This window comes from Monodon monoceros, unplaced genomic scaffold (genome assembly GCF_005190385.1).
Source record: "Monodon monoceros isolate NGI ecotype Baffin Bay Population unplaced genomic scaffold, NGI_Narwhal_1 Super_Scaffold_16, whole genome shotgun sequence".
NCBI classification, from domain to species: Eukaryota; Metazoa; Chordata; class Mammalia; order Artiodactyla; family Monodontidae; genus Monodon; species Monodon monoceros.
Window position 1 is genome coordinate 710,895 of NW_021703772.1, and position 24,118 is coordinate 735,012.

General features: G+C 54.0%; 1 protein-coding gene across 2 annotated transcripts in view; it reads left to right on the plus strand.

The window, feature by feature from the left end:
* The window catches only part of PASK (PAS domain containing serine/threonine kinase), a 38,460-nt gene extending 15,602 nt beyond the window's left edge, over window positions 1–22,858 (plus strand). The window contains exons 7-18 of one of the 2 annotated variants that reach the window (XM_029224453.1): window positions 541–801; window positions 2,023–2,173; window positions 4,253–4,376; window positions 6,753–8,098; window positions 9,110–9,282; window positions 9,669–9,836; window positions 13,383–13,508; window positions 13,594–13,728; window positions 16,956–17,155; window positions 19,807–19,940; window positions 21,527–21,673; window positions 22,267–22,858. In XM_029224453.1, coding sequence (XP_029080286.1) covers window positions 541–801; window positions 2,023–2,173; window positions 4,253–4,376; window positions 6,753–8,098; window positions 9,110–9,282; window positions 9,669–9,836; window positions 13,383–13,508; window positions 13,594–13,728; window positions 16,956–17,155; window positions 19,807–19,940; window positions 21,527–21,673; window positions 22,267–22,376 — 3,075 coding nt within the window. In that variant the 3' untranslated portion in view covers window positions 22,377–22,858. The remainder of the gene's footprint in view (window positions 1–540; window positions 802–2,022; window positions 2,174–4,252; window positions 4,377–6,752; window positions 8,099–9,109; window positions 9,283–9,668; window positions 9,837–13,382; window positions 13,509–13,593; window positions 13,729–16,955; window positions 17,156–19,806; window positions 19,941–21,526; window positions 21,674–22,266) is intronic. The other variant, XM_029224454.1, reaches the window with a different exon arrangement.
* The last annotated feature ends 1,260 nt before the right edge of the window (window positions 22,859–24,118 follow it).

A 24,118-nucleotide genomic window follows, 5' to 3' on the forward strand; every position in this document is an offset into this window, starting at 1 on the left:
AAGATTGGCTTGGGAGACCGGATACGCCCGAGTATTTGAGCAGAGAAACGTGATGCGAGGACTTGGTTGCGTGGGTGACAGAGGAGCTAAGGAGGCGGAGGGTGGGGGGGTGGGCAAGCCGCCCAGAGGTCAGCAACTACGGGAAGCCACTGCCCCCCAGGCTGGAGGACAGAGGGCGGGGCTGAGGGGCTGAGGCCGCCTACAGAGGTGGGCGCTGGGGGGCACCAGTGGTCCAGGGTGGACAGCAGGGAGGAACTTGCTGGTGTTGCTCCCGCAGGGCTGGCGCCTTGCTTGATGGACCCTGTGTGCTCTGCGCTCGGGGCCCCCGGCCTGGCCGCAGCTCCCAGTCAGGGCTCTGCGTTCCCTGGGGCAGAGAGGGGTGGTGCGGGGAGATAGTGGAAGGAAGAGCAGTGTGGAGAGTTAGGTGTTTGGGGGGCACCGCCAATGGGCGTGGGTGGATGTACATCTAAAGCAGCAAAGGCTCAAGGCTCGGGCCATGGGAGGTGCTGTGGTCAGCTCGGTGGTGTGTCTTTCTTTCAGAATCTCAGGATTCAGAGGTCTGTTGGAAGAGCCAAGGATGGCACCGCCTTCCCTCTGAGCTTAAAGCTGAACTCTGAACCCGGCAGCGAGGAGGCAGCAGACGGCGAGGCGGCCCCTGACTGGGGCTACTCGGCCTCCATCTGGGTGTTTTCCACCATCAGTGGGCTCATCACCCTCCTGCCGGACGGGACCATCTACGGCATCAACCACAGCTTTGCTCTGATGCTGTTTGGTTATGGAAAGGATGAGCTCCTGGGCAAGGTGCTTCTCCCCCGCCCCGCCTTGGGGAAGCCAGTCTTGGCCTGTCCTAGGCCTGTGCTTCTGCATCCTCGAGCCCAGCTCACCAGCTCTCCCCGCGGGAACTCGGGCCCAGAGAGGGAGGCCTCTGCTCACGGCCCTGTTCCCCCACCTGCGCCCATTTATCTGGACCCCACAGGGAATACTTGATGACCCCGCCTGGGCTACCCCCAAAGCCTTTGGGTGCCATGTGCCCCCCCAGGAGAGGGAAGGGGCTCTCTCACTCCAAAGCCTGTCCCAAGCAAGATCGGGTCTGAGTTATTGGATGAGGGTGTGTGTCACAGCTGTGCGGATTCGCTCCACACCCACGGGCTGGGGCTTGTCCACACCTCCTCTGACCATCTTGGGGTCCGTTGTGAGTCAGGGTGGGAGGAAGGTGTTTCTAGAACCTTTTTCCTTGGATTGGGCTGGGCTCAGAGGGCAGGCGAGCATCTCAGGCTTCCTCGGAGCGGCTTTCCTTGGCTGGCCTCAGCAGTCCTCCAGGGCTTCTGAGGAGGGGGCGCGGGCCCCCACTCGACTGGGGGGTGGCTCATGGAGGAAGGAGAGGCTGCTGCGTGATGTGTCGCTCTTGACACCTGAATGACACCCCTGCCCCTGGCCACAGGCCCTGCACCTGGCTGGACTGGCTCCTAGACGTGGGTGCAGGCCCGGCGTTCCCCACAGCCTTCCACTGAGCACCTTGTTCCCCACAGGCAGCCGTCCCCTCTTGTCACTCTTTCTGGAGCCAACCCTGCACCCCGTCCAGCCAGCCAGAGCTTTAACTTCTTTTGAGGCTCCCAAAACAGGTCCCTTTCTGTTCTTTAATAGAAATACTAAGAAGCAAGTAAAATAAATTTTAGTTAAATTAAGTCAAACTTAGTTCAATTGAAGTTAATGAAAACGCAGTTAGAATAACTCTTGGACAAGGGCTCCCCACAGGAACATTGGGGGCGCCAGGTCCTTCCAGGGAGTGTGTGGACGCGGTCTCGTCAGGGTGTGCTAAGAGAAAGGGAAGCAAGTTTTGATTTCCATGTTGAGCGTCCAGGGCTTCGGGTCTGCCAGAAGGAGTTTGACCAGGGTCTTTCCTAACCTTGTCCAGAGACTTGCTGGCGTTGTCTTCATTCTCTGCCCAGACGGGACGGAGGGATGGTTCAGTGGGTCAGTGAGGATTCTCGCCAGGTTCTGAAATGTCCTTTTGTTTTCTAGAACATCACTTTCCTGATTCCTGGTTTCTACCACTACATGGACCTTGCCTGTGACAGTTCCTTTCTGCTGCCAGACGTGGCCAACTGCCTGGACGCTGGCAGCCACAGTGGGCCTGGGGAGACCACTAGGGATGCCCAGCACACAGCCGAGGGTGAGAGCTCGCCGCCTCCTCCCAGGTGCACCTGTGGCCACCCAGTCCCCGCCCCTGGCCTCCGTGGGTGATGGGATGGCCGTCATGGGGACCCTGTTTGTGTGGGTTTGATGTTTTTCTCTGTCTCTTGTGGGCCTTCCGTGTTCCCAGGGGATGGGACACTTGTGTGCGGGTCTCACAGATGTGTTAGCGCGAGAGGTCCCCAGGTGAGTCACTGCATGCCTGCGTCCGCAACACCGGCCACTAGTTGGCGGTCTTGTGTGAGTGATGTAGCTTTATGTAAGTGGCTGAAGACCGGATTGATGCAGCATATCAGATGAATCCCTGAGTAAACAGTCCTGGCGGGATTTGTTTATTTCTAGTACTTTCAACATTTAATATGATTCCAACAAGTGGCCCAAGCCCCCCCCACGTGATGTTGCAGGCGCTGTGTGTGAGAGGGCGGCGCGCGGCTCCCGCTCTGGCTTTGGAGCTCCGGGAAGCAGGGGACCAACAGCCTCTGGGGCGCCCGCCTTCCCCAAGCAGGTTCAAGGAGGAGCTGCCCCGGCCCTGCCTCAGGGGCCGTCCCCGCTCCGCACCCGTGGGGCGTTGTCACGTGCGGGCGCGTCCATGGGAGGACGTGGTGTTTGAGTAGACGTGTGAGTGGGTTTCATGTGGCCACCGAGGGGGACGCGGCTGCGTGGCATCCAACTGGGACGTGGACCTTTATTGTCAGACGGTGTCCAGGTTTTAAAAGATGCTTTGTTAGGCTACTGACTCTCTTCGACCACTTTTCTTTTATCTATCTATTTATTTATTTTTGACTGTGTTGGGTCTTCGTTGCTGCGCGCAGGCTTTCTCTAGTTGCGGCGGGCGGGGGCTACTCTTCGTTGTGGTGCGCGGGCTTCTCATTGCGGTGGCTTCTCTTGTTGCGGAGCATGGGCTCTAGGCGTGCGGGCTTCAGTAGTTGTGGCTCACGGGCTCTAGAGCGCAGGCTCAGGAGTTGTGGCACATGGGCTTAGTGGCTTCACGGCATGTGGGATCTTCCCGGGCCAGAGATCGAACCTGCACTGGCAGGCAGATTCTTAACCCCCGTGCCGCCAGGGAAGTCTGTGACCACTTTTCTTAACATGGGGTTTCCTTCATTGTACCCGGGTTTTTGTGTCTGCAAAGACTCCTTTTTTTCAAGTTTTTTTCTGTAGCACTGATGCATTCCCTTTCCTCTTTTTTCAGATTTCCAAATTCTTCCTGGTGTGTGTGTGTGTGTGTTTGTGTGTGTGTGTGTAGTTCATCTTCTTTGTAGAAAATGGGGGGTGGGGTCATAGAAACTCTGTCCCCGTCATTGTCTCCAGGATGCACTCGTGGGCGTGTTTCTGGGTGCGTGGGGACGCGTGCTCTTGTTTGTGGTGCCAGCCTGCCTGCGCCTGTCAGCCAGGGGCCGGGAGTAAACTTTCTAAGAGCCTCCCCCATGCAGGCTGCTGTGTGGCAAGGACAGTCTCGCTCCTCTGACCCCAGTAACCTGTGATGTCCCGGGCCCTGGTGTAGGCAGAGGCAGGCGGAGGCAGGTGGCACACGAGCCGTAGGAGGTGACCAGCGCTCAAAGGAAAGGCACAGCAGGGGAGGGTGTGCCGTCTTGGGGTCTGTGAGCCGGAATGAGGCAGGGGCGGCCTTCTGGGAAAGTGAGCAGCGCCGGGCGTGGTGAGGTGGCCAGAGGGCCAGGCCCCAAGGCCCTGGGGAGGGAAGCAGGGCCCGGCTGCCAGGCCTTTGGTTTTTACCCGGCCTCAGAGCAGAGCCCTCGGGGGCTGTCGGCAGATGAGGGGCAGGTTCGACTCCGGGGTCGGTAGGTGCGGGGCCCAGGGCGGAGCAGGGAGAGCCCAGGGAGGCTATGGGCCTGGACCTGGTGCCCGTGGGGCAGTGAGGGGTGGTCAGATCCGAGACCTGCTGTGGACGTGGGGCTGGCGGTGTGTCTGAGGTCAGGTTAGGCCCCCTTGCCCCCTGCTCACGAGTCACACAGGCCGAGGAGGTGGATTTCAGCAGGATGAGCCAGTGAATGGAAAACACTCTTTTTTTTTTTTTTTTTTTTTTTGCTGTTGCTGCCAGATCTAAGGGTGAACACCGAGACCCCAAAGCCAGTGGAGAGCCAGGCTGCCTCACCCAGGGCCCAGGTTCCTGTGGACGCCGGGGGCCACCTAGCCTTCTCCCTCCCGGCGCTGCCCACTCTGGGGTAAGTCCTCTGGGGGAGGGGCGGGTGCGCGAGGGCCAGGGGGGAGGCACCCTGGGGAAGTGTTCAGTCCTTGGGAATGATGGAGGTGACACCTGCTGCTGCCCCTCGCGATGGCAGTGCTTCTGTGTCACCCAGCCAGGTCCCTGCGGGCTCCGTGAGACAGGCCCCAGTTTATGGATAAGAAGGCGTTCAGGGAGGTTCCAGGGAGCTGATTCCAGCGTAATTTTCTCATTCTGAAAATAATTTGAATCTGTTTGCTATGCATTTTTAAATAACAAAGTTATTCTATTTAGAGGAGATGAGGTACGATGTGGAAAATTTAGGAAAGTAGAAATAGAACATCCACTTGCTCAGTTACCACAGTCCTGTTGTGCATAGCATTTTGGTTTGTTTTCAGTAAGTTTCTCTTTTTAAAACAGTCTCTTTGAAGCATAGCATAGTCATGCGCCAGCCTCTCTGGACCTTCTCCTCTCACCCTGGGAGGCCCTGCTCCCACGCCACTCGGCGTCCCTCACTGCCCTGGGGTCAGGACGCAGGTCGGAGGTGCCTGTTCTTGAACTTCACCGAATGCACTCCCTTATCTCCGGCATCTTTTGTTCACCATTGTGTGAGATTTATTCACTCACACATACACGCTGTTTTCTAGTCTTCTTGAAATTATGTTTTAAATATATACTACATGAATGTGTATGTTTTTCTAAGTACAGAAGAATAATGGTGAAGAGTAAAAGTCCCCGTGACTCTGTCCCAGGTCCCCCAGAGAGAACCTCTGTCGTCAGTGACCTTGCAGGACCCCTTTCCCCATGTGCTTAGATGGAAGTGTGTGTTACACAGGCACAGGCAGGCTGCCATGTACACATTGTCCTAAATGTGTGCACGTGCCTGGACACGCAGTGTGTGTGTCTCGGAGACCTTTCTCTGCCGCGCTGCCTCAGAACCGCCACCTCACAGGTGGCACCATGGTTTGTGAACACGGCTCCTGTCATCTGCTTCAACTTCCTGGCCTTTTCCTATTTAACTTTTGGTGGCTGGAGCAGCGTGACTGCGGGCTCTCCTTGCTGTGTGTGTGCGTGTGTGCACGCACACACACACACACGGTGAGGAGGGAGGGCTCTGTGCTGCCTGGGGGCGCGTGGTGGGGCCTGGGCCCAGGGGCACCCGCTGGTGTGGGCGCCAGGTGCCTGGCCCGCGTCAGGGCAGGTGTGTCTTAGCGGTGGCTCACGTGCTGAGCGAACCTCAATGCGGTGCGTGGGCTTGATTTTCTGGGACGCGGGTGGGCAACGAGGAGCTTCAACTAGATGGGCCGTTCCTGCATTTCCTCTTCGCTGGACGTTTCTGGTCTCGCGGTTCTAAGTGTTTGATCTGCATCCTTCACAGGCCAGTTACCGTCTTCCTCCTTCCTTCACTCATCGCCTCACCTGCTGACACCGCAGAGGCCGTGTGGCTCCCCGGAGACGGGCCCAGGGCTGGCCTCTTGGCCCGGGTAGATGGTGGTGGTAGATAGAGGTGGCGTAGCGGCGACGGGTCATTCTTGCCTGGTCTCTGCAGGCCCTCGCCCCCTCAGCTGTCCCTGAGAACTCCACTCACAGCAGCCTCCTCTGTGGGGCCCATCCTTAAGTGATGTCTTTCCTCTCCCCGCCTCTTTATGAGCCCCTGGTGTAACATTTACAGATCGCCGCACGCCTCCCCAGCCAGGCCGGGCACTGCCACTTTCTGTTGGCCTTGGTGCCTGCGGCCGACCTTGGGCTGACACGGGGCCGGCGCTCAGCACCGCCGGCCGAGTGGGTGCTGGCGGCGGGGCCGGCAGAGGGGAGTCTGGACGCAGATTGCCAGGTGGGCCGTGGCGGCCTCTTCCTCAGTGGTCCGCCCGTGCTGAGTGCGCTGGGGGCTTTGTGCTCCAGCTCTCAGGACCCTGGGGGCATGGCACTTCCAGCCTGCTGCCCCTCGTGCCCTGCCCTCTCTGAGCTGTGAGATCCGATGGTGTTTGTAGCCGTTGTGGTTTACCGCGTGCAGTGTCCAACGCCTCTCCTTTCTTCCCACACCTCCACCTTGCGGGCAGGAAGAGGCTGGCTGCACGGCTGTCGGGGTCCCACTCACCGCAAAGTGAGATTGCTGACCACAGCCTTGAGCAGAGGGTCCTAGGCACTCAGTGGCATTCTTGGATAAATCATTGCTAAGTGTGGATTTATCTGGAGAATATGTGAGTTGGTTCTTCATTTTTAAATTTAGTTATAAAAGTCTTTTTTTTCTGTCATAAGTTTATGGCGTTAAATGCATGGTGTGGGTCTCTAATCAAGGGGGAGCCCCTGTGATCTCTTTTTTATTGACTCTTCTGTGGCTCCTCAGTGACTATGTCATCCGTATAACAATCCACAGGGTGGACAGCATCCCAGAAGGAAGCCCACCAGCCCATGGCCAACAGCCGTCACCCCAGGACCAGCAAAATATCCCAGAGGGAAGCCCGCCAGCCCAGGAACAGTCACTGCCCGAGGGCCAGCGAAACATGCCAGGGGGATGCCCGTCAGCCCCTGGCCGTCGGTCGTCGCCAGAGGACCAGCAGAGCACTGTTTTAGAGAAAGAGCGGCTGGCAACAGCAGAGAGCCTCAGGCAGGACCTTCTGGGAGGAAACAGGTCTGACCCAGTGGACACAAAACCATGTGCTTCACATGGAGATTCTGAAACACCAGTGCCGAGTACAGATGGGACCAGTGGTGCTGGAAGGGGTGGCCTATATCAGGAGACACAGCTGGGACAGAGGGGCTCGAGTGGTACCAGCGATTCAAACCACGGGGCTGATGCCACCAAGGCCAGGCCGCACGCTGCGGGTCAGCTGGCAGGGCAGGGCCTCCCGGTGCGCGGCCCTGGATTCGAGGGAGAGTGGAGCACTCAGCGGGGAAGCCCGGACTCGGCCCCCAGCCACTTGGGGACGGTGCAGCCCTTGCTCTCGACGCTTTCTTTGGATGAGCCGTGGCTGGGGACGTGCTTGATTAAGGAGCAGCTGTCTGCACCAAGCTTTGCGGGGCCTTGGGGTGTCTCTTGCGCCGAGCTGGTCCCCACAGAGCAGCCCCCGCCCTCCACCCCTGCGTCATTGTGTGACCTGGGAGGCACAGACCCGCACGGCGGCCGCTCCGGCAGCTCCTCGGCCTGCTACACCCTTGCCACTGACCTGCCCGGTACCGTGGAGGCCCGGGAGGCTGACGAGAATTCGTTTTCCTGGAACCTCAAGGAACTCGTTTTCAGCGAATGGACAGACCGAACTTCTTCGAACTGTTCCTGTGCTACGTCTGAGCTCGGGGGGACCCGCTCCCCTTCGCTGGGGGTCTCTGATGTGGACATGAGTGGTTTACGCAGGCAGAGGTCAGAAGTCCTGGACAGCCGGGAGCTGTTACTGCTGACCGGCGCCTACTTCAATCTGGGTGAAGGCCGGCGGTTCCGCGAGAGCTCTCTGGGGCTGGATGGAGCAGAATCATCGCAGACTGGCTTGGTGTCCTCCGAACACTATGACCTGGGTGGCCGAGAGAGCCTGGACCGCGTCCCTCCTGTGTCGGGAGCCGGCCCCATGGATGCGTCCCTGTTAGAGGCACCCGGGCTGAGCCTCCAGGCCACCTCCACGCCTGTGAGAGCAGACGGCTCTGCACCGCTTGGGGCCGCCGACCTGCAGCACGAGATCCAGGAGGGCGCCTATGCGGGGAGCTGTTACCACCGAGACGGCTCACAGCTGAGTACGTGCAGGTGGGGGGCGGGGAGGGCCCTGTCCCCCGTTGCCCTGCTGCCCCGAGAGCATGGTGCAGCGGGGTCAGGGGGGCTTCCTGATCCTGGCCTCTGATGGGGCTTCATCCCCGGAATCGTTTTGGCAGGAATGAGGTGTTATATTAAATAAAGAACCGAGGTTAGAGTTTACCTCTTCAAAGTGAGGATTACAGGTGCGTGTGCCGGGGAGGGGGCAGCCCGGGGGCCCAGGCCCTCCGTGCGGTGCAGCAGGGGGTGGGCTCCCGGGTGCCACACCAGGAGGCAGGTGTTCCTGAGGGGCTGGTGGTGGTTTTCCATGTGCTGTTGGGGTTCAGGCTGCTCTGGTCTCAGAATCTCCATTCTGGGGGTGTGGCCGTCAGACCTCTTCACTTGTCCCTTTTTCTTTTCCTAATTTCCTAACGGTGCCATATTTCAGCCAGTTGTTTCCTCATTGCTGATTTCGTAGTGTTGGTTACCAGGGTTTTTTCCCAAACTTAAAAGAGTTACATAAGTAATATGTGTTATTTGCAGAAATATTAGAAAATATAAACAAAAAGAAGAAAATAAAATCACCTGTAAGCCTCCCTGATAGCTACCTTTGATTTGCTGTATTCCCAGGAGGCTGTGTCAACGCACACATGTGCCACGGCAGTGTGCACGGTGATGTGTACAGTTAGGCGGCACGTGTGTGTACGTGTGGCTCCCGAGCCAGACTCCTGTGGAGGGTGTTGGGGGCAGGTTTTCCAGGCTCGTCCGAATCGGTGGCTGGTGGCGGGTCTCTCCTGAGTCCCCTGGCCTCCGGCTGCCCCCGAAGACATGCTGGGCTGCTGACGCCGCGCCGGCGGGAGGTGATGCGGCCGCCAGCCTCAGCTTTGCCCTTCTCCGGGCTCGGTGCCCTCCGCCCCTGCCCCAGGCGCTGTCTGTTGGCTTTATCTCGTTCTGGGGGACTTGACACTGCTGTGGTGACAGCAGCGGGGGTGTTTGGTCTCCCCTTCCGTCCTCAGGTGTGCAGTTTGAAGTGAAGCGGGTGGAGCTCCAGGGCTCATCCACCCTGTTCTGCTGCTGGCTGGTGAAGGACCTCCTGCACGGCCACCTGGACTCGGCCCAGCAGACCCGCCTGCTCCTGCCCGGCTCCGCCCACTCCACCTGCGAGCTGTCTGGAGGCAGCCTGGGGGAGGTTGGTGACTGAAGTCATCTCCTGCCTTCCGCCCGCCTCTCCCAATCAGCATCTCTCTCTCTCTCTCTCTGTCCTTTGGGATGGGAAGAGGGTCTGTGTAGGATCTGTCTTCTGACATTCTGTGTATCAAGCCACATGTGGGATTTCAAATCTGTGTGTCTCCATGTGCACAGTGGGGTCCAGGTGTGTGCCAGTCTGGACAGACATGTCGAGGCCCCTGGCATACCCCGTGGAGAGTGGGTCTCGGGCCGGGGACCCCGTGGGCCTGGGAAGAGCGGGGAGGAGCAGCACAGGGCGTGGGTGCCGCTGTCGCCGCTCGGCCTGCCGCTGCCCGGCTCCTTCAGTGCGTTGCGTGTGGTCCCCCGGACGTGCCTTTGCGTTCGCAGGTGCTCGCAAGCAAACCCTGGATTGAGGAGCCCCCCGAGGCTGTGGAGCTGGAGGGGCTGGCGGCCTGCAAGGGCGCGTACTCCCGCAAGTACAGCACGCTCAGCCCCATCGGCAGCGGGGCCTTCGGCTTCGTGTGGACAGCGGTGGACCAGGAAGCCAATAAGGAGGTACTGGGCTCCTGCAGGGCTGGGGTCTGCGTGCTGAGGGGCCGGCTGCCCGGCCGCACACCTCATCCTGTAATGTGCCTTAGAGCCACCGCCCCTCCCTCCCAAGTCCCGTTGTGATTAGATTTGTAGTTGCCTGGGCGTTTCGTGATTCGGGGGAGCTGGCATGGTCGCCGTACTGCCTGTCCCGGCGAACCCCGCAGACTGCCCAGGTGTCCCCGGGCCCGGCCTGCCGATTCCTGGGAGGGCCAGTGTGGGACCCCTTCACCACGGCGGCTTCTAGTCACTTCTGGAATGTACCAAAGCTCCGTGCTTGGGTTGGTACCTCAAGGATCTGTATCAAAGTCTTGTTGGTTTTAGTGATCTTTCAGTGGATCCTTTGGATTTTCTTCCTCTGCCGGCAATGGCAGTCCTGTCTCTTTCCTCTATTACTTACATCTCATCGCCTCTTTTCCTTCCTGCTGTCACCTTGGCTAGGAGCCGCAGAGCCATGTGGAGTAACAGGTATGCTTCCTGACCTCGGAGTGGTCCTCTGTCAATTCCAATGGCTCCTTTTATTTTTTGATGGATACCTTTTGTTTGAGAATACTTCATTTTATTTTCAGTTCACTAAATTTTTTTTTAAAGAATGAGCGTTGAGTTCTATCAAATGTCTTTTCAGCATCTATTGCGATGATTGTATCTTTGTTTCCTTTATTAATATATAAGTAACAACAGTCAACTTCCATTCGTAGACTCACTCCTCAATTGTGTTATAACATTCTTTTAATGCGTTGCTGAATTTGGCTTGCTAATATTTTTATTTGGGATTTTTTCACTTACATTCATACGTAAGTGTTTTTTCTTTTTTCTCTGTCAGTTTTGTGGGGCCTGCAGAGCTGGGGACACCGGTGGTCACCAGCACTTGTGACGTCACGTCTGCAGGGGTTTCTGTGGCGAGTCTCGTCCCCTTGGCTGTCCTTGTCTTCACTCTCTTCTCTTTGCTAGACTTGCCAAAGAATTGCCTATTTTCTAATCAAATATTTGCTTTGTTTTCTTTAAATTTCTTTTCTTGTACTTTCTACGAGTTAATTTTGCTATTTTTCTAGCTTATTAGATTGAATGTGTGTTTTTTAAGCTGTTACTTAATAATCAAAGCTTGTGCAGTGTTGAGTTGTCTGAGTGCACCCGGCCACCTTCTAGAGGTTTAAACACGTGCTGCTCTGGGTGTCACGTGTTTCTAAGCAGTCTCGTTCTTCAGTTTCTGTTGTCATCTTTAATTTATTTGGGGCAGATCTTCTCACTCTCGGTTTGGATCAGGAATCCGAAAGGCTCTGCGGGTTTCTTTAGACCTTTATACCTAAGGAAGAAGAAAGGAGCCCCAGAGTTCTTCTCTTGGTTTAAAACGAAGCCACATGCGTAATTTTGCCTTTCAGAAAACAGGGATGTCAATTTAAATGTTATTAGGCCAACACATTATTAAGTAAAAGCGGCCAATCAGAAAGTATACTTTGAAGGGTTTGGGTCCAGTTCTCAGGACAGAGTGCAGATCAATTTGCAGGGTGTTTCCATCTTAACAATATCAATTCTTCTGATCCACAAACATGGGATGTCTGTCCATTTACTCAGATCTTTAATTTCTTTCAACAATGTTTTTTAAATTTTATTTCATTTACTTTATTTTAAAAAAAGTTTTATTTTGTATTGGAGTATAGTTGATTAACAATGTTGTGTTCACTTCTCAACAATGTCTTATAGTTTTCAGTGTACAAGCCTTGTCCTGCTTTTGTTAAACCTCCAGTGTTTTTATATCCAGTTTCTTCTCTTTCCTGTGTTCATGTTTCATTTGCTGAAATATATTTGTTACTAATTTTTCTAGGAAGGATGTATGGCTGTTCCACTCGGAATCCTTACATGTATTAGGGTGTGTTTTTTCCCTCATATTTTAGTGGAGATGTGCCTTTTTCCTCTCAGAACGTTTTAGACACACAATGGTGTCTGTTGTCATCTACCATTACTTTGAAGTGAATTTTGCTGCCAGCAACTTGATTTTTATCCTTTCTGTTTTTGTTTTTTTTTTTAATCTTCAGAATTCAGAAAGTTCACGAGGACGTATTTCTGTGTGTGTGTGTGTGTGTGTATGTGTGTGTGTGTATGTGTGTGTATTGTGTGTGTGTGTGTGTGTTCTTTATTCTTGCTTGACACTTGGCAAGACTTCAATCTAGATGTTTACAGCTTTCTTTACCATAAGAGGATTCTCTTCTCTTGTTCCATTATTCTTCCCCCTGAAGCTCATGTTAGGTGTGTGTGGAGGCCCTGGAGGCCGCCTTCTTTCTTGTCTCCCTGAACCTGCAGCTGGACGGGCAGCAGGCAGCTCCCTGCAAACACGCGAACTCGAGCTCTGCCGTCTGCACCGCTCCGGCCCCGCCTGACTCCATCATCCTTCCCGTGCCCGGTAACCTGGATCCTCGGGCCGTCAGCCTTGCTTCCACCCTCATCTTCTTGCTTTCCCTCGCGTCTCTCGTCTGACCTGTTAAATCGTGGTGACCCTCCCCTCGAAGCATCTTCAGAGTTTGTCTGCTTGTCACCACGCATGTGCTGGCACCCAAGCCACCACCTTTTTTCTCCAGATTATTGTGGGGTGATTGGATATTGCAGAAGCTCCTAAGTGGTCTCCCTGCTTCTGCCTTGGCCCTGTGTGCCGTCACTGCCCCTCGTGCCGCCTGCTCACCACGCGCAGAACCTTCCCCCATCTTCCCTCTGCCTGCAGTGCCTTCCCCCGGCCCCTCTAGAAGCCGCTGCCTCAGGAAGCCCTCCCCGGCCCCGCCACCCGGCACTTCCCGGTTCAGCTGCCCTCGCTTTTCCTGACCCGTGGCGCATCTTGTGTATCGTCTGCTTCCCGGCAGACGCTGATCTCCGTGAGGGCAGGGCTCTCTGTCGTCTGGTTTGGGGTCTCCTGCTGAAGTGCAGAGCAGGCCTGGCCCGCGGTCACTGCTCACCACATGCCCAGCCCCCACCTAGGAGCAGGTGTTTTGTTGAGGAGCAGGGATGTCATTCATTGACCTAGAGTGTTGGTTTTTTTTACTAACGGTGTCTTTTTCTTCTATTCCACACTCCAATTGACTATGATTAGTTGACTAACACCGTTTTTTCTGTATTTATCTTGTGTCCATCTGTCTTGCTGAACTCTCTGATTAGTTCTCAGGATCAACATGAATGACAGTTTTTGTTCATTTTTTCTAGTTCTCAGGCCTCTTGTTTCATTTTCTCAGCCAGGACATCCAATACTCGGTTGAGAAATTGGGGTGGCATGCGGTGCTCTGGGGAGCACCTGTCTTTCTGCAGCTCCGCCTGTGGCTCCACCGTCACCCCCGTCCGCCCACTTTCTAGGTCGGGCTGGTCCAGTCAGCACTCGCGCCGGAGGGTTGTTGTTCGGTTTCTTCTTTCACGTCCCTGGGGCTCAGTGGGGGTCGGGGTGGGGATAGGGTGAAGGTAGAGCAGCAGGCTCGACGGGCTGCTAGAGGCATGGCGGGGATGGCTGCAGTCACCTCCTCTCTGTTTTCCTCGCAGGTGGTGGTGAAGTTTATTCAGAAGGAGAAGGTTTTGGAGGATTGTTGGATTGAGGATCCCAAACTTGGGAAAGTCACTTTAGAGATTGCCATCCTGTCCAGGGTGGAGCATGCCAACATCGTCAAGGTAGAGAGCTGTTGTCACATCCGTTCTCGAGTTCGTTGTCTTGAAGGTTCCCCGGCAGGGCCACACCCAGCTTGTGTCTCTCCAGGTGCTGGATGTATTTGAAAACCAAGGGTTCTTTCAGCTGGTGATGGAGAAGCATGGCTCCGGCCTGGACCTCTTTGCATTCATCGACCGCCATCCCAGCATCGATGAGCCCCTGGCGAGCTACATCTTCCGACAGGTGAGAGCGGGCCAGAGCCACCCGGGGCGAGTGTGGGCTTAGCTGCCTGGGCCCAGGGCTGCAGGGGTCAGTGATACACACTCCGTTCTCGCTGTGAGCTGGATCTGGCCTTCGGTTTTCGGATTTTATTGAGTAGGATATGTATTTTGAGAAGAGAATTCTATGGATGAAGCAGAGAGAGTAAGGTGGGGAAGGAAGAATGAGGCCAGGTACTATCCTGGAATGACAGCAGACGTGGGTTGATGATTCAGGTTTACTTAGATCCCTACAATATCCGAAGCAATCTCAAAAATGGACCAGCAAAGCTACCAGACTGGGTTTTGAGATTGTGCATTTGATCTGAATCCTTGTTCACCAATGGGAAATCATTGCTCACTTGTATGTAGAGATCATTCTAGTGCCAGCACCATGAGGCTGTTGGGGTTAAATCAGAGAGTGCCTCTAAGGCCCTTGTGCAGCACACACACGAGTCCTGCACATAGGAAGTGCTTAATAAACGTAGCTGTCCAGTTAATTAGTCCACAGAGGTTGCGGTTCTGGCAATCTCATTTTACAGTGAGTATTTGTCTTGATCTCCTTTGTGTCTGTCTGTGTCCTGATGTTAGTCCACTCGTTAGTTTTTGGAACGGAAGCGTGACCAGGGAAGTGGAAAGGTGTCCTATGACAGAGAGAAGTTGGGTGGCAGTGCGGGGAGGGGGAGACCGCAATTCTTGTTTTAGTTTTAATATCGTGGTAGTTCCATTCCAGACGATTCCTAGCTCCCTGGAAAAGATGGAGAGATACCTGGGAGGGGGCTGTGACCAATTCACAGATTTGCTCTTCGTTTCCTGGAGCTGACTTGATTTCTAATGACAGCTTCCATGAATTGACATTTCTTCCTCAAAGCTATAAGCCCCCAGAAGTTACTGGATTTGTGAAATTAAATTTCTGAGGCACCTACTTGTAAGTTTTGGTCATCATCGTTCTGCCCGAATGTCACCTCTCCCCCCTTGATACTTCGGAAGGTTATTTACGCATCTACTTTACTTCATGCCAAAGATTTGTTTCTGAAATCTTCATGGCAAACAGAGCGTCAGTATGACATAACATGAGGAGTCACTTACCAATGGCTGCTACCTAACCGTTGTTAATTTGGGGCTACTGATACAGGTAATTCTAGCGTTCAATACTTTTTAACTTCTGCAAGAAGTATCTATAGCCCCTTTGTAAGTCTATATACATAAGTGTTGTTATATGTAAACATGGATTCACAACTCTACAGAACTATATTATTACATATAAACGTATGTGTGTACAGCGCCAGGTATTAGCGTGTTCCTTCTCCGCCCCGGATCTGTGGGTCTGCTTGCTGAACTGCTCCCCTGAGCAGCTGGGATGTTGCGGGGGGGCTGCAGGAAGAGCAGCTGCTCCCGTTCAGGTTCTTCACCCCTTTGTAGTTAATAAACCTTGATGAAGCCTTCCATGTTCAGATTAACGTGTGCTTTCTGTTTCCCAACTGGAGCCTGATATGTACACGTGCGTGTGTGTATGTATATGTATGTACATATACATGTAAAAGTGTATGTATATATATATGTGAATGTATAAGTATAGACACGCACGTGTATGTCTGCACACTTGCGTATGTGTGTACACGTGCGCATGCATGCTTCTTTATATAAATGTGCAGGTATGTATGTGTTTGCATGCATGTGTATGTAAATATACATTCATTCAAAGTTAATTAATTCAGCTTAGTTTGTCTGCCATGAACTATTGCTTCTGACTCAAGATATTCATCTGTAAATATAAAGTTGTCTCTAATGATGTAAACGACTGACTACATCCGTGAAATCACTGTGTTTTTTATTTATTTATTTATTTAAAATTTTTGGCTGCGTTGGGTCTTCGTTGCTGAGCGCAGGCTTCCTCTAGTTGCGGCGAGCGGGGGCTGCTCTTTGTTGCAGTGCGTGGACTTCTCATTGCGGTGGCTTCTCATTGCAGAGCATGGGCTCTAGGCGCGTGGGCTTCAGGAGTTGTGGCATGTGGGCTGAGTAGTTGTGGCGCACGGGCTTAGTTGCTCTGTGGCATGTGGCATCTTCCCGGACCAGGGCTCGAACCCATGTCCCCTGCATTGGCAGGCGGATTCTTAACCATTGCACCACCAGGGAAGTCCCGAAATCACTATGTTGATTGGTACAGTTGGTGTCCAAATTATGAATGGGGTCAGAAATTGTACTAATCTTACTTAAACTTAACTGAGGTGCTACTTTTGTTGATCTCTGTCACCAAATGTGCAGTGCAGGCAGACAGCAGTATATTCTAGTAACTTTACCCTTTCACGGAGGAGACTAACGTACTTGGCTTGTTGGAATGAAGCCCATTTCCTGGGGAGTTACTTTAAATTCACATGGTTGAGACTTCCACACATGTTGGGGAACATATGGCTGACACTCAGTGCTGCTCTTTGAGGAGCTGCCAGAGCCTTGAAGTAGGAGTTTGGAGACTTGGCTTCTGTCCCCAACTCTGCTCCTGAATTGCCATGTGAACTCTGGGCAGAACACTGTCCCTCACTGTGAACCAAAGGTGGTGGAGTCAGGCCTTCTATAGGGCCACCTCCCATGCAACCAGCCCACACTCATTAAGGTGCCCACCATGTGTCTTTGTAGCTTCTGCCGTGGTCTGTCTGTCTTTCCTCCCAAAATGGTCGTTCTATATCTGCTGAGGAGGTTTCATTGGTAGCACACAGACAGAGAACTTAAAACTCACATATTTATCTGGGGGAGGGAGGAATGGGGGTGTCAGTGAAAGAATACAAAGTTTCAGGTTTGCAGGATGAGTAAGCCCTAGAGGTCTGCTGTACGGCATGGTCCCTATAGCTAACGATGCTGCATGGTATACTTTAAAATTTGCCAAGGGGGTAGACCGTGTCTTAGGTGTCCTTATCACAAAATAATAATAGTAATAAATAATGAAATTAAAGAAAAGAATCCTAGATCTGCGTTGCTGCCTTGTGGGCATGATGTGTGCCAGCCACACTGAGTATGCTGCCTGGAGCTGCTTTTCCTCCACACGGCTCAGCCGTGTGCTATCTGCAGCCTCCAGAGTTCTTCCTGTCACCAGTTTGTGATGAGTTAGAGAACTCTTTTGTTCTTTTTCTTTTCTTTTTTTCTTCTTAATCCTTAATTTAAATTCATGTTCTACTTGAATTGCCTTTTAAAAAGTCCCCTGTGGCCTCCTGATTTCAGCTGGTGTCAGCAGTGGGATACCTGCGCTCCAAGAGCATCATTCATCGGGACATCAAGGACGAGAACATTGTGATCGCTGAGGATTTTACAATCAAGCTCATAGACTTTGGCTCGGCTGCCTACCTGGAGAGGGGCAAGCTGTTCTATACCTTCTGTGGGACAATTGAGTACTGCGCACCCGAAGTCCTCATGGGAAACCCGTACGTATCATGGGAGCTGCAGCCTGTTGTCACACCTGCCATCAGACCTGCGGTTGGTGGGGTTTTAGGGGGAAAAATGGTTTCAGTTTGTGCCTCTTTGACGAGGGTGTTGAGTGATAAAGTATGTTTGGGAAATAAGCGGGCAGGCAGGCAGGAAAAGTAAGGTGGGTCAGGGAAGCTGGGGGATGGAGACAGAGATTCAGTATATTATTTCCTCAACTTTTATGTTTGGAGTTTCATATAATTAAAAGTTAAGAGAGGGCTTCCCTGGTGGTGCAGTGGTTAGGAATATGCCTGCCAATGCAGGGGACACACGGGTTCAAGCCCTGGTCTGGGAAGATCCCACATGCCACGGAACAACTAAGCATGTGCGCCACAACTACTGAACCTGTGCTCTAGAGCCCACGAGCCACAACTACTGAAGCTCACATGCCTAGACCCCGTGCTCTGCAAAAGTGAAGCCACCGCAATGAGAAGCCCATGCACCCCAATGAATAGTAGCCCCAACTCAATGCAACTAGAGAAAGCCCACGTGCAGCAATGAAGACCCAATGCAGCCAAAGATAAATAAATAAATAAAAAAAAGAAAAGAAAAAAAAGTTAAGAGAAAGATAAAAAGAGTCCCAAAACTTGGGACTCTTCAAATTAATGAAGAGGATTTTTTTTTTAGTTGGTTTATTTATTTTGATGACAGAACTAGTAATCTAGTCCAATAATATATTGCTGGGCTGGCCATGTAAGAAATCAAGCAACAGAAAAAGTACTAATGCAGAGGGTCCAGGCTGAAGCTGGGTCCACTCCTGGCCAGAGGTGCTGTCACTGACTGGCCCAGCATGCGTCAGCTCGGGGTGCGCCAAGCCTCCTGTGCTGGCTGAGAGGAGCAGCAGGGGTGCAGGCCGCGTTTACATCTCTGCACCCCAGAAACCTGTGAGCTGGAGGGGCCCGGCCTGGGCAGGGCCTGGTCTCAGGGAACTCGGGAGAGGAAAGGACACCGATGTAGCTCAGGTGCTCGTGGGCTTGCATGGAAACGGTGCTCAGTGTTTCCCCTGCGTATACATGGATTTCTGTCTTGTCCACATGTAAACGAAGTGTGTCTGTACACATATGAAATGAAATCCAGTTAGATCCGGACCACAGGTATTATCCTGTACCACCTACACGTACTTTGGAGCAGTGTGGTTAGGACATGTCTCTCCAGGAGGGCTTGTGGTTAGAGGGACAGACGCCAGAGCGTCGCAGGGTCCTTCACTGCCCGGTTCTACATCCCGTCCTCAGGGACCCCGCTTCCTCGCTCTTGTTTTCATGTCCTTCTACTCCAGGGGCGGCAGATCCGGCCCCCACCTGTTTTCATAACGACAGTCCTGTCGGCTCACGTAGTGTCTGTGGCTGCTTCTGTGCTGCCCTGGTGGACAGAGGCCACGTGGCCCCAGCCTGAAATACTTGCTGTTTGGCGCTTTATAGCAAAAGTTTGCTGACCCCTTTTCTAGCCTATTGGATTTTTCTCTTTAGCCTCCAAAATTCTTAAAATCTCTTTTTCCAAAACATAAATGGCACAAAACAAAAACTGCCAAATCTGATTTTCTGGCTGTAGCATTGTCTCATCCCCTCACTTCCCTGAGGTCTGTCCTTGTGGCCCCTCCCCTCCTGGCCCCTCTTCTCGCCTGGGGCCCGGCCCCCCGCCCCTACTGCCCACTGGTTTCCCGACTCCTGATGTCCCCAGGCTCTCTGTGGCTCCCTGGAAGGCAGAGGGCTCCGTCCTGGGCCCTCTTCTCACCAGTTCCTCTCAGCCACCTTGTCAACATTCCTGTTCTGCTGCAAAGACGCTGCTGCCCAAGTCTCTCGGGGCCAGACTGTCCCCCCGCCCGAGCTCCAGACCCGAGGGACCAACCGCAGTGGGCAGCACGGGGGCTGGTATGTGGGGGCCATCAGCCTGGCTCCCGTGCCCGCCCAGCAGCGGCCTCACCTCTTCTACGTGGAACCAAGGTGATAGGTATTTTGCTGGTTTGCTGTGAGGATGAGGGTTAGACCATGTACATGCCTTGCAGAGCACCAGCATCTCACAAGTGCCCAGGAAATGGTGGCTGGGATGAGGGTGTTTGTAACCACAGGCAATAACAAAGAGCACCCCAGGGAGCTGCCTCCCTGAAGCCTGCTCCTCCAGCCAGCCGGCTGCCTGCACTCCCTCTGTCCATGCCCTTCTCACTCTCCTCTATCTGTCATGCACCGCTGCCTTGCCTCATCCTTAAGGATGCTCACCCGTGCCAGTCTCGCCTCAAGCATCCTTCACATCTTTCTGAAGCTGCCTGTGGCTCCCCAGGGCCCCTAGTGAGCCGAGTTCCTGCGGACCTGGCACTCTGCCTGCGCTCCCGGGCCTTCTCTCCACCTCCTCCAGGAAGCCCCCGGGGAGGCACTCTGCTCTGCCCCCATGCCATCTCCTGACTGTCTCTCAGCTGCCGAGTGGGGCTTTGCTTTTCCTCTCCCTCCGCAGCATGTGGCCAGCACCCGGCTGGGGGCGGACGTGCCGGTGCTGAGGACGTGGTCGAGGAGTGTGGCGCGTCTCCCTGGAAGCCGCTCTCGGGTGACTTGTGCAGGTGCCAGGCTCACGTGCGGGGCCGGCCCAGCACCCTGAGTGCTTTCTCTCCTTCCTGCAGTTACAAGGGGCCAGAGCTGGAGATGTGGTCGATGGGCGTCGCACTGTACACGCTGATCTTCGAGGAGAACCCCTTCTGCGAGCTGGAGGAGGCCTTGGAGGCCGCGATAAACCCCCCATACCTGGTGTCGGAAGGTGAGCTCGCGCAGTGGCGGGCGGACGGGCGCCGGCGTTGCACAGGCTTCCCGTCTGCGAGAGCAGCGCACCCGGGTCCGTGCCGATAGCCCAGTTCTCTCTCTAATCTGTTCTTCTCGGACTTTGATCTGAACGTAAGGACGATTTGAATATGACTTTGAAACATCACAACTTTATTTTTAGGAGAGTTTCCCTTTGGACCATAGGGCCCTCTTCTGAAGGATGCGCACACACTAGCTGTCTCTGAGCATGGCCGTGGCAGTGACTGTAAGGTCACCTGTCGGGGAGGGCAGAGGATGGACTTGGCCCCCCGGCCGCTCATGTGGAACCTGGGGGTTTCTGTCCCACCTCGAGCTCCCGTGAGCTGGCTCCCCCAGGGCCATGAGTGGCGGTTTGCGTCTGCAGTGAGGACCTCCGGGCGGTATGCCGGGAGTGGGACCCTCACGGCCCATACCTGGAGGTGCTCCTGGGAGCTGGACCACGGGTTCTGAGGTCTCTCAGACATTAGTGACATAGTGACATTCTGTGGTGCCAGAGTAATCATTCATCGTTACAGGCAGTGAGGAGGTAAGTGTCCTCATGAATCAAGTCTGTGCCTTGGGTTCTTTGCTTAGGTTAGAAGCCTGTGTCTCAGCCCGCTCGGGCTTCCATGACAGGACACCGCCGACTGGGGGCTTAAAGCACAGACATTTATTTCTCAGTCTGGAGGCTGAGAGCCCGAGATCAAGGTGCTGGCAGATGCGGTTCCTGGTTCCCACCTGTTCCTGGCTTGCAGACGGCTGCCTTTTCCTGTGTCCCCACGTGGCAGAGAGAGGGAGAGAGCCGGCCCTCTCGTGTCTCTCCTGATAAGAGCACTGATGCTGTGCGGGGGCCCCTTCTCATGACCTCGTCTAGCCCTCGTCACCTCCCAAAGGCCCCACCTCCTAATATCACACTGTGAATCTGGGTAGGGGGGTGCACAGTTCAGTCCAGAGCAGCCTAGAAGAAGATCTGTAGAGCTTTGCTAACGCTCTGGATTCTGTGGTACCACGGCTCTTGCAGCTCTGCCTATGGGGGCTGCTCCGCAGGCTCTCTCACTAGGCTCTCAGGATACTCACTTGGGCAGTGAGGCTTGGAGTGGCCCTGGCTGAGGTGACACTAAAAGGAAATGGGACCCAGATCCAGACTCAAGGCTGGGGGCTCTTCTCAGAGCTCGTGCTGCCTTCCTGTGGGGACTGAGCTGGGGCTCTGCTGCTGGCCACCTCCCCCCTCCGTCCTGTCACGTGATCCCTGTGTCCACAGCTCTGCACCCCCAGAGTCCCTCAGATCAGGCCCAGGTTAGGAGCTGCCACACTTGGTGTGGTGAGCAAGGTGGGATCTCGAGCTCCACGCTTTCCTTTCAGAGGCAACAAACATCTCCCACAGCCCCTCCTGAAGCATAGCTGGGACCCCACATTCCAGAACCCCCGGAGTGTTAGTTAGAAGTGGGGATCCAGAGCCACCTCCTGTCCCATCAGACCCAGGACCTGCAGTTGTGAAATGCACTGCACCTGCCCCCAGCCTGGGTCCTCCGTCGGTCTTCTGGCCACACGCCTTTCTGTCCCCAGATCTCATGAACCTCATGTCTGGGCTGCTACAACCTGTCCCCGAGCGGCGCACCACCTTGGAGAAGCTGGTGACAGACCCCTGGGTGACGCAGCCTGTGAACCTGGCTGACTACACCTGGGAAGAGGTGTGTCGACTAAACAAGCCAGGTGAGAGGCGAGGCCCATGCCCCTCGGGGCTGAGGCGGTTCCCAGGCTGCTTCCGGGGTCTTGGGGGAGGGCGAGGTTCCTTCCTCTGTGCTGCCCTGGACATGAACGTCAGGGCCCAGAGCTGGCTTGTCGCCTGTGAAACAGACTCCAGAGGTCCCTGAACACCACCAGGGGCTTTGGAAGGTGGGTGCGTGCCCACGGGAGCCTCTGACAAGGAGGAACCCGCAGACGGGATTGAGGGCTGCGCCAGAGAGTTTGCGAAGTGTAGCTGGCAGTGGTCTGAGCGGGCCGAAAGGGAGGATAAGGCCCAGACGAGGAGCGCGATGGTTTGGGGGACCCCGGGGGCCCACAGCTGGGAGCGGCAGCCCCGTGTGTCTGGTCCCCGCTGCTCAGAGTGGGCAGACGTTGTCTGTGGCTCTGGACGTAGAATCCCCGCGGCACCACAGCAGGGTCCAGGGAGTCTAGAACATTGCCAGTTGGGTTCTGAAGGGTTCCCCTGATGTCTTTTGCTCCTAAGAATTTCTCCAAAGAGAAGTAAAGTATTTTAGAATCTTGCTGTTGGCAGTTGACACAGTATCTTTTTCTTTCTTTAGAGAGCGGAGTTCTGTCCACGGGCAGTCTGGAGCTGGAGAGCAGGAGCCCAAGTGCAGTGGCTCGGGCCCCGGAGCTGCGCAGGGCTTCATGTGTGCGGGCAGGCCCCTAACCGCCGGGGAACCCAGCTCTCTGCTGCTCTCCTTCACTCAGGAAGTCATGTTATATTCAGGCCCCGTCCATTCAGAGGAAGTAAGTTCTCAAGAATTAGGCCCAGTGCACCGTCTAAAACCTCATATGCAAGCTTGATGAATGTTAGAACAAAAGCCAGGGATACTATATTGTTTTAGGGTTATAAAATAGACTTGGAATTCATTTTTTTCATGGCCTTGAAAAAACATTCTAGTGTTCAATTGAGTTTTGTACTATTTTTTACTATTAAAAGGCTTCTAATTTGTGAAATTCCAAAAGGCACACAAAAGGTTTTTAACCCTCTTTCTCCTTTTGTATATGTGCCTGTTTCTGCTTCCTGACTTGGTATATGCTCCTCTGATATGTGGAATGTGTAGAATCTATTCACCAAATGACCAGACTATTTCATTAATTTATTTCCTTGAACGTTTTCCAAATTAAAGCAACTTTGTTAGTAAGCAATTACCCTGACTTGGACCATGTGAATTCTTCTACAGTGCTGGTATGGGAAGTATTTCATTTCTTTATTTTTCCATTTGTGCATCTCCACTTGCCACAGCTGGAGAGAGGTTCAGCCTTGGTCAGTTTGGGGGTCCCTCCTATGGGTGAGCCCAGGGCTCTGCAGCTTGCTTGGTCTAAGGAGACTAGAGGGTGTGGTGTTTCAGGCATTGCCCTTCTCCTTGTGCACAAGCTCACCAGGGCCGGCCCACCATCTGTCTGTGCTCCGCTGTCCACCCACGACACCCTCCCAGCACTCCCCAGCCAGTCCAGGCTCCCTCCGTGACTATGTGAGGGGGGTTTCAGCCCCGACTGTCCCTCTCCCATCCCTGTTCAGGCCCCAGTGCAGCTCTCACACACTCAGAAGGCCCTTCCCCTCTAGGCTCCAGTCCATCCCCCTCTGAAACAGAGTCAGCTAGCTCGGGCACAGGAAATCCAGCCTCTATTTTGCATCTGTGTTAGAGGGGAGGGAGTGGTTGGTGTCAGAGAGAAACCTTTGATTTTTCCCCTGCTCAAATAGGAAGAAAACAAAACCGAAAGCAAGACACCCCCCCCCCCCCGCCCCCTGCTACCCCAACCCATGCCTTTTTCCCACGTTATCACTTTGCGCAGGTGCCAAGGCTCCTGTCCCGAGCTCTTGGGAAGGTGCTCAGGGGCCAGCCTGCCTCTAGTATGCTAGTGTTCATTTAGGAAGCATGCAACTGTCGTGATATTTTCGGAGGCTCCGATGACAGTTAATTTGATTCTCAACTACTGGGATGCAGGATATTGCCTTCCCCTTCCTTTAGGAAGTGCTGCCTGAGTCTCCGTGATGTCTCAAGAGACTGACGAGGGACCTTCCTCCATCCGTCAGGGACAGTAAAGGCAGGGCTTTTAGAAGTGAATTTTTAAAGTGTGTAGTACGTTAATGACATTTACTCTTCAGAATCAAATGAGTCTCGTGATGTTGAAAGAACTCTTCAAGAGTGGGGAAAAAACACAAATGTTCTATGTAGTTTTTATGATGCTTATAACACAAAAGAAGTTACAGAATGTTTCTACAGACAGGTGTGCAATGGGCCGAGAATGCAAAGTTCTAGGTCTCCAAGAACTGTTACTTCTCTATAAGAAAAAATAATTAAAACTCATCTGATTTGATGGCAGCAGAAACACTCTGAGAGTGCTCTCTGCAGAAAGAGTCCAGATAGAAAAGTTTACAGCCTCCCTCTTCTTTGGCATAATCCT